The 12774-nt window shown below is 37.9% G+C and overlaps 1 protein-coding gene across 2 annotated transcripts in view; it reads left to right on the top strand.

The window, feature by feature from the left end:
* CDKAL1 (CDK5 regulatory subunit associated protein 1 like 1) overlaps positions 1 to 12774 on the top strand; it is a 378644-nt gene that overhangs the window by 121179 nt on the left and 244691 nt on the right. For both annotated transcript variants that reach the window (XM_057377905.1, XM_057377904.1), the window contains exon 6: positions 7707 to 7755. In XM_057377905.1, coding sequence (XP_057233888.1) covers positions 7707 to 7755 — 49 coding nt within the window. The remainder of the gene's footprint in view (positions 1 to 7706; positions 7756 to 12774) is intronic.

The following is a 12774-nucleotide window of genomic DNA, read 5'->3' as shown; positions in this document are numbered from 1 at the left end:
CTGAAATTGAGGGGCTTGAATTTTGATTATTTATTTTTTAAAACATTTTTTTCCCCTAATTTTTAGAATTTTTTTTTGAGTAACATGTAATTTCTGAAAATTGACCTCTTTTCATCATCTTCATTTGAGTACCTAGAAACCAGTGTTTGGTAACAATATTTGTAGTTTTGTATTTGTTACAGAAAGATTTCTGTTAGGAGATGAATTAGGCTGTTAATGCAGTGTTCGCAGGTACTTTGTAACTAGATCTGAAAACACTGAATTGTGGTGTTTGCTATAAAGACACTGTCCTCTAGCTGTCATTGCTCTGATGAAATTTACTGTGCTTTAAATAAGAGATCCCTCAGCTCAGAAAGGTCTTAAATTTGAGGCCTATTAACAAAGACAAAGCTAAGGGCRCATATTACCCATGTTTTCAGTTTGTACATTTAAGATTTCTTCCCATTTTACAAAGAATGTGTGAGAGGGTGACTGAAGGATAAGACTTGTTATCTTAGTGTTGCAAACTGTTTTTGAAAGGCAGTTTTTGCACAATTGAAAAACAGAAAATGTTCTGTTGGCAATAGAATATTGAGTTGACTTTAAAATTTTAAGCATTAAGAGTACAGTTTTGCAAATTTTTCTTTAATACTGGGTTGGTCTCATCTTCAACTTGGCTGAGAGACATAGCTGGTTTATTGTTACTTATGTAAGTTCGCTTCCCTCTCCCCCCCTTTTCTCTTTTTGAAAATTTATTTTAGAGGACWGTGTTTCTGAGGATGTGGTTATTTACCAGCAATTACAAGTCCCTCGGGTGGCTTTCTGAAGGCAGTGTGTCAGAGGCTCTTCTGCTCCTCCTGTTATGAGGAAGAGGTAGTTGCAATGTAGCTACCAGAGAAATGCTGCTAAATCAGAGCTTGTTTTGATAATTTGAGAAAYACAGGACTGAACTTCCACTGTTGTTTATTAATTGCCTGATTTGGGCAGAAATAAAGGAAGGGCAACTTTATATCCTACTACCATTTGTGATGTTACTGTGCTTTTGGTTTCCTTTTAAGTAATTGCCACTTTGTAAAAATAATGTGGGTTGGGGCGTTGCCATAGGCTGTGTGTAACGCAAACCATAACGTAACACGACAAGGTGAAGGAGCTCTTTTCTGCAGCAGGAGAATTTGAGATAGTAATAAACCTGCCAAGGGTGAAAAGTACCTGAGGCACRTAATGATACATTACAGAGGTTCAYAGCCGGTTACCCTCAGGTGGTTTCCAAAGCTCACTCCTTTGTGTTTGTGTTCACTTCAAACTCAAGCACACAGGCAAGTGCAAAGAGACATCAAMCCTCCTATGTAGAGTTAGCCCTCACTTTTCATTTTAAGTTGCCAAAAAGTAGGATGTGTGACTTTGTGCTGATTGTTTTGAGGGGATTATAGGGAAAGGAAAATGAGRGACAAGGGAGAATGAAAGATGTAGCTAACAGTTTTGGAATTCACAAATGAATGTAGGTAGTTGTAGTGTTTCTTCATTTTCTGAGTTGCATAAAAGAACATGTAAAAGCCTTGTTTCCAGGGCAGCCAAGCCATTGGAATGAGATATTTTATTTCATTGACATCTGTCTGGAGTTCTAAGATACTTGATCTGCAAGTGATGCTGTGTGGTGGAACCCCTGGCCAGGTTGCTGGGTGTTTGTAGGTCCTGAGAGGCTTCACAAGCCCTGTGTATCTGTACTTTGAAACCAACAAACTTGCTGTATGTGCAGAAAGCATGGGGCTTATGCAGGTATTGCATTAAAGGCACACCATGCTCCACAAGCGAGTGAATCCTGAATGAGAGAACTCCAATTCTCTTTCCTTCCCTGTATTTCCCAGTGTAAAATCTAGCATTAAACACCTAGCRCCTTCTGCCATACATCCATCACCCAAGGGAAGAGTTTCAGCCCTTTCTTTCATCTGAACAAACCCACAAAAAAAATCCAGTGTTGCTAAGGCKGTAACCCCCTTTGCTGCTACTCTCYGAGTCAGAAGGKGCAGGTCCTGTGCATGGCAGGATACTCTTGGCTCTTTGGCCAAGGTGAGCCTGACTCCACTGTGTCCATAGCCATGAAAAGCCCTCTGCCAAGCCTGCTTGCATTCTCCTGACCTCCAACTAACCCTTTTCCCTGGCTGTTCTACTKTATAAGGCAAGTTTTAAGCAATTTTCATATCCAGTTTGAAACTCTGGAATGTGGTTAGTGGGAGTGCTGAACGCTCCCAGTAGCAACATGTAACACTAGGAGCACTGCTGTAAAATAAATGGTGCAATATAAAAAATGTTAAGTGCATTACAAAAACCAGGCACTTTATTTCTCAGGCTCTGCATCTGTAATTGGTGTACACTTTTAAGTCTGATGTACCTTATTCCTTCATTTGTAGAATATGCCAGTGAGCTGAGCTTTAGCAGTGCCATTGTGAAAGGAGATCAGTAGAACCTTACCAAATGTCTGTACATCCCTACTGCTTTGGTCTCATGAATGAGGAACATACATTGTATGGTATTTCTGTGGTTGAGTTCATAAAAGTTTCAGTGATGTTTGCAAAACAGAGATAATGATACTTGCCTACCTTCYGGTGTTTATAAGGCCAGACTGCATTTAAGACTGCAAGCTTTTGTGCTGCCCTAAAAACAGAACCTTGCATAATTGCAAATATCCAATGTGTACTTCATGAAAGACAAATTTGATGGAATTTTACTCTGAATTATTTGAATTAGCAGAGCTTCTTGGAAAACATGCTGAAAACCTGGGAACAGGTGCACACTGTTGTTCTGTAACTTATGACTAAGAATGATTCCATCMAAATTTCCAGGTCAGTCAGCATCTCTCAGCAGTTGGCTTTAGCTTTTGAATTCCCTTGTTGATATTCAGTTAGAACACTTGAACCTGGAAGGTCAAAAAAGAGTGTTCGTTAAGTACATGCGTTTAAACTGAAAATTGGATGTGCAAATAGAAACTGTTCATTTTTAACAGCTGATCCTATAAATCAAAGGGTGTAAAAAAGAATTATTCTTCAGCTGTGTCAGTGTTTAGCAATGAAGATCACTTGTTTATGTGCTTCTGTGGRTTAGTCTCCTTCCTTTTAAAGTGTTTGTAGATCCTCTTCTCAGAAGACCTTCCTAAGCCAGAGTGTAGCCCATTACTATGGTCACTATTGTCAGCAAAGGTTTTAAACAGAGATGTTATTCCTCTGAAGCCCRGGGTGGCTAGTCACATGCCTTTTGAAGTTATGTATTAAAGCCTCAATTTATGTTGCCTAAGTGCTGTAATTTGAGAGTCTGTTTTGCGCAGCTCTCTTTATGGTCAATGAAGATAATTATCTCTAAAATAATTTAGATTTTTAGWAGACCTGAAGAGCCTTTTGAAGCCTTGTATTTCCCTTTTACTGGCTTTAGAGAGGGGATAGGCTGAGTAGWCTTTTTAATGTCCAGCATTTGGCAAAGCTGCCTAAACAAGGTGAGATGAAAGTACGATTTGGTGAACTGGAGTTAAAATCTTTAGGATTACAAATATCATGTTTAATTACCTCAGATAGAGTATTTTATCTATGTAGTGATCATTTTGTTTCTTAACTATTTAAATGAGAATCAGTGTATGGGGTTTTTCCTAGATGAGAAAAACAAGATTGTTTTACTTCAGGTAGCTATGTATAGATGCTCACTCCTAGGGTGCTCATATTGGATCTTAGGAAAAMWTTCTTTATRGAAAGGGTRGTCATGCATTGGACCAGGCCACTCAGGGAAGTRGTTGAGTCATCATCCCTGGAGGTGTTTGAAASTAATGTAGATGTGGTGCWTAGGGATATGRTTTAGTGGTGGGCTTRGYGATGCTGGGTTATTAYGGATACATRTGATTGCTGAGCTGCACTTACRTGTAGCTYTGATCCCACCAGGAAGGGTCAAATATTTTTCCTGGTCTTTGTTTCAACTCAGCCTTCATGCTGAGAGTACAACTCTCTTTTTCCTTGTTTTATCACCTGGCAATTTCCTGCTTTGGCTACTCTTTCAAGGGTTCATGGGCCCTTGCCTGCACTCTTGTCCCATGTCAATCTCAGCCCAGATTTMTGCATCAGCCCTGATTTGTGGTGATGAGTGTTTTGTTATCATTTTGGTTGTTTTGTTTTTTTTTGTTTTTGTTTTTTTTAATATAGTTCTACTAAGCTGTCTGCTCTGGTCTGTCTGTAGCTCTTGCTCTTTCCAACTCCTAATGGAGAATAACTTGTAATGAGCATTAAGTCCAAAATGTCCTTAACTATGTCCCACAAGACCAGTGGAGCCAAGTGGGATTCCCTAACCATACCCAGCAGTGGTGACCTGCTCTCAGTCCTGGGGCTTGGTTTATTGAGACACTCCGCAAATAAATGTTGAGGAATGGTGTTATTTCCTTTCATACACCGCCAAGATGTCTCTGTGCTTCATGGACTTCCTGATGGAGACATTGTTGGAACTCTGAAGGTTTCCATTTATATTTGATGTCACTTCAGACCAGAATTATCTATAAGGTTAGTGAGATGTTGTCTCGATAATGTAAATGTTTCCTCTGAAGTGAAAAAATTGATCRTTTTTCCCCACCAATATGAAATAGATGTTTGGGCAAAAGTGAAGARAAAAATAAAGTAGTTTATTAACAAAACAYGGTGCCCACAGGACACAGATRAAAAGTAACTCTTAGATGTTTARAAGTCCAGGAACWCATGCGGCTCCTGCCCCCCACAGCCGCTCGGCCACATGGTGTGGAGAAAGATGGCATGGCCCCTGTCCCTGGGAAAAAGAAACAAAAGAAAAAGACCATGTGGCACTCCGGCAACAGTGGAAAACCTCATGATAGTCCTCTTTTCATYGTGGATGAAACAGGGCTCGGTGTGCTTTTCTGTCACTGGCTCGGCTTCTTYCAGAGTCTGGGATGAGACAGAGTGGCGTGGCTTGTCCCCRCCGGCCGCYGAATTGCTCCAGAAGAAAAATCACARSAGCCCTCAGAGAGGGTGGCAGTCCAGGGAAAGCTGTTTGCCCAAGCTAACCCRACCTAGCTAAATGGCAMCAATGTAACTCCCCTGCACRCAGTGAGCAGGACTCCTGCAGCGCTGAGCTGAGGYCCAAAAGTACCTGGCAGCRTGGCAGCCCGGCTTTTAAGTGCCTGCACTGCCTTCCCAGYMACCCCTGCCCCTTCTTCYGGGTTGCATTTAAAGGCACAGGCACCTTTTGGGCATACAAGCTGATGGAATATAGGMATACAGGATKGGCACAAAATCAACCCAAGACAGCTGTGAGGAAAACAATCCAGCAGACCTTTATATAACAAGAAAATTTCATTACTATGACTTTGTCTTTTTTTTTCCCTTTTTCATTTCTCCTCGCTTTTTTTCCAAACAAGAATCTTCTAAACCTTTCTCTCTTCTCAGTTCAGATTACCTTGGATAAGATACTTTTATCTTCATAAATGCAGACTGGAAGTATTCCACATTTTCTTCCTGAGTATTTGGGGCTTTAGCCAAATAATTTCCAGTAATTTCAAATGAAAAATATTTAATGTGGGAAATAACAYGTAAGGCAGAACAAACATCCATTTYTAGGTGCAGATCTCATTATCTCTCAGACCTATAATTTTAATTACTYCCATGAGCCATCTTTTTGACAGACRTATTGAGAATAATTTAATTTATTTSATRAAATGAAGATGCAATATAATGGTTGGTGGGTTTTTCTGTCTTATTCAACAGGGGATTKGGAGCAATGCAAAAATTCCTCACATGCACAGTGCAGAAAGTAATAGGTGGCTCAAGTTATGAACCACCCAGGTTTCTCATACTTTAAATTATTGAATTGGTTGTGAACTTAAACAGGCTGGTATGGAGACACATTGCAATAATGTTTCAGGTAATGTAACACAGACTTTGTTCCATGACTTGTTGTAGTTGCAAATGTATACACTTCTGTTTTCTAGTGGAATTTTTCTATGTATTTTTTTAACATTCAGTAGAAAACATATAAGTTAAATATCTTGGGTCATGATTTTTAAAACTGTATCCAAAATGGATGTGTACACAAGCATGTAAATAAGCATATGATCCATACAACCACTTATGTATGCTTTCTTTACAAGCTGATTGCTAGATATGTCAGTATGTCTATAATGTAAATGTTTGAGAAATGTGATTTCAAAAATTATTTAAATATATTTGTTTTTCAGTGAATTATTAAGAGGCAGATATTAGCGATAATATAACAGTTTCTAGAATTCATAACTAATATACTGTATTTAAAAATCTGAAGTGGTGGGCATTCATATTTTAAAAAGGCTGTATTTCAAAAAGTTTAAAAAAAAGAAAAAACTTTTATGTGTAGTTGATCCAGCACATAGGCAAGGAAAGGAACTGACTCCCAGTGACTTCATTTGAGAATTTAAGATCAGACTCCAACTGTATGTGAGCTTTCTTTTAAATTCTATTGGACAGATTGGAAAAATGAATGTGAAGTAGACAAGATTGTGCAATCTTGTATTTGCAGGAAATGCCAAACTTAGTGGTAAATGCCAAATTTTAGGGTACAGAGACTTAATGGTTTTGATACAAGGGATCCAGGTTCCAGGCTCTTTCTTGCAGACCAGGTTCTTGAAGCTTCTGTAGTTTGTGCTTTTCTGCTTGTTTTGRAAACAGGCTGGAAAAGAAAATCCAAGGAAAAGACTGCAAAAGTTGTACTAAATCTAGTTCATATAATGTTCAGCTTAGAGAAGCAGTGTTTAAAAAGGAATATTGTGGAAAAACTGCAAACCATTTAAATGTGACAAGTTGGTTTTCCTACTTTGTATGTAAATATCTGCAGTAGACATTACACAGAATAGGGGGTTTGGATGAAAGCTCTGGGAAGAATCTCAGTTTCAAGAATTCCTGGGTGTTTAATTTCCCAGTGTTAATGTTGATTCCTTCTGCTTTGTTTGCCAAAATCTCTACAGTGTGTTGGCTATTGAACTTAAATAAAGACTAATGTATCTAATAAGAAATAATTGAGCTAGTTTTCTTATTATTGGTGAATTTTGGCAAGTRTAACACTAAACCATAAATCTGTTGTTGTCATTGCAGATGCTATGTGATGGTCATTAAATGTTATTCTGTCTTGTGAAAAGCATGAGGGCTTTTCTTYCCATTTCCAAATACAGCCTGCATTAAGTTCTGGAGAATGTCTTGTTCCCTTAAACTCCACAACAGTATTTTTAATTTCTTTGTATGTTCCAGTGTCTTTTCCTTGCAGTACCTCCTTAATTTTCTCCCCTATAGTCTGCCCTGAAAATATCCTCAGGTTTTTGTTGCGTTCCCCACCATCTGCTGTTTTGCTGGGATGAGGGAGCACTTTGGGACTGTCTGAGCCACCCAGGTGCTGAGTGTYTGGGTGACCATTGCCTGTTACAGACTATGAGCAGAACTTAAGGCCTGAACTCCTTTGACTCAGCTGTTTGGTGATTTTTGCAAAACTTACAGGAGAGTGCCATTTTTGAAGACAAAATTTGGTTTAAATTGGGTGGTGAAATTTTARGTTTCTTTTGGCAGATTGATCAAGGTGCAAGGAAAAAAAAACCTGKCTAAAAGCATAGCCCAAAATTCTTTACTTCCCCTTAATTCATAAGAAGACACTCTTGAAAGACTAGATAATATAAAAGTATGTCCACTTGTTGACTTCTTAGGTATTTACCTTCTGACTTTTTTTAGGTTCAGCAGATAGATCGTGTAGTAGAAGTTGTGGAGGAAACTATTAAAGGTAAGCATCACACTTGAACTAATTGCAGCTAGTCTGAAATGTGTAAGCATTAGCAGAAGTGCTGCTGGCGTCCTCTTTCTCAGCCTAACACTTTGCACTTTAGCTGGAAGTTTGGGCAGTGCTGTACTTTGTCATGTATGCTTTGTGTAAGTGATAATTTCAGAGATGTTTTCTGTCAGGAGCTCTGTGGGCTGTTGRTTTCGTAGGTAAATGATCAAGAGGAGACTTCAGGAAATCATTTCATCMGTGTAGGTTGGTGTAGAGTATTGTATAAAGCTCCTGCACTATCTTAATTGAGTGTTRCATTTCTACTTTCTTTTGTTTAATTCTCTGGTATTTTCTTCWTTTCCAATGTTTTGGCTTACTTCCCTGAGCGCTTCTCAGCAGGACAGATAAATTATCTACTGGTTTAATGTTCTTTTGTAACTGTGTTCCTTGTTCTCTCTGGCTTTCTTCATATGTGTGTACTCTTAGTACTTTGCAGTGAAAAAAACAGTGTGGTTTCTGCAGCCTGACCAGTAAACATTTGCTATTAAATAAATGTATTTGTCTGGGTCTTTCTGGGTTACCTAAGTTTGTCTCCATTACTTATCAGGTCATAAAAGTTGCTGTTCCTTGAAGCTTTAAATTATAAGGTTTCGTTTAATTGGCTGTGCCTTTAATATAAACAAGTATCTAGTCCACGAGACATTGTTGGTAACTGTAGTACTGGAGTGTGATTTTTTTTTTTTTTTTTTTTTTAAACTATAGCATGAAGATTTAAAGAAGTGCAAATTTTCAAAAGGAAGAAAAAGCTTCTATCTAGAAATTGTGTAGTGTGGGGTAAAGCTTCTAGAGCTTGTGCTTTGAAGGCTTAAGATTTCATGTTACTTTGATGCTTTCAGGAGTGAAACCTGTACTTTTATGTACTCCCAACCAAAACTTTTCCCAGTTTGTCCTTAACTTATGGTTCAGTTTTTMGGGGAGTGCAACCTACTTTACCCTACAGACAAAGAAGAATTACATTCAGCACATATTTGTCATTTAATAAGCCAAACTGTTTTCCCAGAATCATCATGGTGTTCATGACAATACGTTGGAAATGRGGATGCTTCATGATTTTTACAACACACAGTATTTCAGATCCCTATCTGCTTTTTTTCCTGAATTTTATTTGTTCTTAAGGGAGTAGGATGATAACCTGGGTCAGCATGCCCTCCCTTTACAAAAATGGGCTCTGTAATATTTATACTGACTTCAGATATTACTGCTTTTTCGATAACATAATTACTCAGGTTATGGTGACTGAATGTTGTATGACTAGAAAGAGTACAAATAATCTAGTAGCAGCTGTTAAAATAATGATTTTCACTGAATGRGTTTTTAGATTGCATTTTAAACATTGATATAATTCTGAAAAATAATGTTCATAGACATGTTAATGAACATTTAAACTTTAAAAAGTGTGAATTTTTGGAAAGAGTTTTGTTCCTTTCTAGCTTACTAGAAGTGATTTGAATTGGAAGGAGAAAGGCTGCTCAGTTCCATATGCACTGTCAGTTCCATCAGGGATTTATTTCCCAGAAGGTAATGGAACAGGATTTCTGGAGTTTTATTGGAAAAAAATGAACAGAAATCAGCTCCCTGGTTTGAGAGAGACATTGACATAGTGGAAAGAGTCCAACAGAGATGCTTAGGAGACTGAGACTGGAGCATTTCTCCTCACAGGAGAGGCTGAGAATGCTCAGGGAGGGGAATCACATTCAACTATACAAATACCTGAAGAGAGGGTGCAAAGAGAAGTGAGACACTTTTCAGTGGTGCCCACAGGCAGGACCAGAGACAGTGGGCACAAAAAAGCACAGGAGGTTCCCTCTGAACACCAGGAAATTCATTTTGACTGTGAGGATGGCCAAGCACTGGCTCAGGTTACTGAGGGAGGTAGTGGAGATTCTATCCCTGGATGTATTCAAATACTATGGACATGGTCTTGGAGAACTGGCTCTCAGTGGCTGTCCTTGAGGGAGAGGGCTGGAGAAAATGGTCTCCAGAGGTCTTTTCCAACTGTAAACCATCTGTGAAAGTAAAATTACAATTGGAAAGAGAAGCAACACATTGGCAGAGATCATAGCATATGATAATGGCTTACTTTTGTAAGAGCCAACCATAAAAACAGGTTTAATTTAAATTTATTTGAAGAAGCTGCATTAATTTATGCATTTGGGAATCATCTACTAGCAGAGAAGAATGTGAAGCTCTTTTTCACTCTGTTTAATGAAGATTCTAACTGTGAACTTTCATTATCCAAATTAAGTAAAATACTGTAGGTAACAGGAGTGTTGATTAAGATATTTTATTATATAAAGTAGATAYATGGTGGAAGATTAAATTATTATAAAATCAAATTAAATGCAACCCTTTGTTACCATGAGTCTACATGGTAAGTAATAGCTTCTGAAGCTGTTTATGCTTTCAGGAGATGGAGGTGATGTGGGACAGGGGATTAAATACAAAATCTGAATTCAGAGCCAGCTTACACTAGATTTTTAAGTTAGGTRTCTGTCACAGTTGAACTACACAATTGTTTTTCACCTTTTTTAAAAGAAAAGCTAAAGGTTGCTTGGGTASTATACTCATGTAGTGTGGTTATGTATATATTGAAAGTTTAAAAATGATTATATATTGCATGTTTAAAAAATGTTTGACTGAATAAGTGGAACTTCATAGTGTCTGCACTCAGCCTATAACTGAGTTGTCTGGATTTTCTGTCCAAATTCTAAGGTGGTTACCCTGTTGCCAGTTTTAAGTCCAAAAGTCTAGCTTTCACTGGCTTCCTATTTCTTAAGTAGTATATTAGTTTTTTCTTGAATTTTGAACTTTATGTTACACAGTTTACAGAAAGAGAAWGTATGTAGGAAGAATTTTTTCCTTATCTTTTTTTCCCTCCCAATAGTCATCTTTTTAGATTTTCATGAAAATGGCTCCCCTGTTGGATTTGGTTGAAAACTTGCTGTACTCCCAAAGAAAATAGAATTATTTAGAACTCTTTGTATGAAATATGAAAGGGTATCTTCTACCTTTATTTTTCAGTCTTAAGGGCATTGTCAGGAAAACCTTTTCAGAACAATGCCATTCTGCTGGGTCAAGAGATGGTCATTTCAGGAAATATGTCTTTGTGGTGCTCTTYACCGCATCTCTGTGAAGACAGTGTAATTGTTAGTGCCCAACTCTCCAATTATCAGATCATTCTGATAAACATTTTCTATGTGACTTTACGTTTTTTTCCTTCTTCATCAGAAAATGGAAAAGAAGGATGGGCATATTTATTGTTGCAYTAACAACCAAGAGAGAGAGAGACTTTTAAGAGGCTTAGTGATTTCTCATTTTTATGCCATCCTAACTTTTATCACAAGTGTTGAATTGAAACCTTGAAATTTCCTAATTATCAGGTAAATTATCAGGTAAATTGTTACTTCTGGAAGTGATCTTAAATAGCAGTGCTGTATTTGTATGCAGGTCATGTCTAATTAATATTTATACTGAGTCCCAAGATATATTTTAACTAGAAGTATCTTCATATGATATGGTAATTTATAATCTGAAACCTCTATACTACCTGTGAGGAACCAGACAAAAGAATTCATTGACAGTTTCAGAACTGTGTTTCTCAAAGTGACAGCCACAATTGTGTGGCCAGCGTGTCTCAGTCTTCCTGATAAACAGAATGGTTTTGTCATGCAAGGTTCTGATTTAACAGCTTGGTAAACCTTGCTTCATCTGCACATTGCCCAAATTTTAAGTCTGGATTACAGCAATTTTTACAACATTAGGGCACCCATTCCCGCTCATGTGCTTGGTTTTCCAGTAATGTGTTATGATGACATAACACAACATGACTAGCAAAGTATTGCTAAGGAGTTGTGGTGTTAGTGAGCTAGGTGAAAGCAGGGCTATAACTGATGTATGTTCCATCACTTAGTAAGATTCCTTTATAGAATAAGAAAGTTAATGTGAGATGATCAGYTTTTATAGTATGCGCCAGTAAGGTGAAGATTTGTCTTTGGTGGGAACTGTGGAATTCCTTATTGTGACTGTTCAAGTCAGCTTTTGATGAACCACTCTAAAATCTAGCTTTAAAAAAACCGCTGTGTGTGTATACAAGCTTGGCTATAAATAGTTTACAGTAGGCAAGAGAGTACATTTGTTCTGTATTTTAAAGGAGAAATGTTGACTGCTTAATGCAGAAATCCCTCTGCTTTGAATTTAGGTCTTCAGAGATTTAGGTCTTTCCCTCTTCCTTTCCAGACATGCTCTCAAATCCCATGTTATTAAGGGTTTGTGGGGGTGGGAGGCGTGGGACCAGTCTGCTTTTAGCTYAGGCCTTAGGGAGATGAGGGATGTGGGTTGAATTGAGTTTAGTCCATATTGTGTCTGTCTAATGCATTCCCAAAACATAGTTTTACAATGGGTCATTAGACTTGATTATAAAAAACAACCGAAGGAAATTACTTCAGGGTTGAGCCTTTTATACTTAACGTGACCTTTCTTGGTTTCAGTCACGTTGACCTGTCTGGTGAAGTTGCCCATCCATTCCYAATTTAAACATTAACCAGTATTTGCCAAACTGTTTAATTGTCCTCATGTGGTTAGCACTTACGAATTGATGATAGTTGCACTGTTTTGTCTGTATGAAAATGAGATAAATGGTACCTATATCATATATAGGCTAAAGTATGGAATTTATACTGGGTTGTCCACCTGAGAGTGTGTGTGTGTATGTATATGTGCATATATGAATCCCAGAATGTTGAATAGTATTTTTATGTGCTGCCTGATTTCACTATAATCTGCTGATAACAGCAGATTAAATAGTCTCTTTTCAGTTTCTGTGATTTTGAGAAGAATAGCCTTGAGTTAAGAAGCTGATGACAGGCCAAATGAAGACTGAAAATTGGAGGAGTCAGGACTTCCTATTTGAGGAAAAGTATCATTTGGCTTGCCGTCAGGAAACTGACTGTTTGTGCCAAAGTGCAGCTTAAA

Source organism: Malurus melanocephalus, unplaced genomic scaffold (assembly GCF_030028575.1).
Source record: "Malurus melanocephalus ecotype Western Australia unplaced genomic scaffold, MMel_1.1 scaffold_332, whole genome shotgun sequence".
NCBI classification, from domain to species: domain Eukaryota; kingdom Metazoa; phylum Chordata; class Aves; order Passeriformes; family Maluridae; genus Malurus; species Malurus melanocephalus.
Note: the sequence above shows the minus strand (reverse complement) of the source record. Positions and strands in the feature narration are given on the sequence as shown.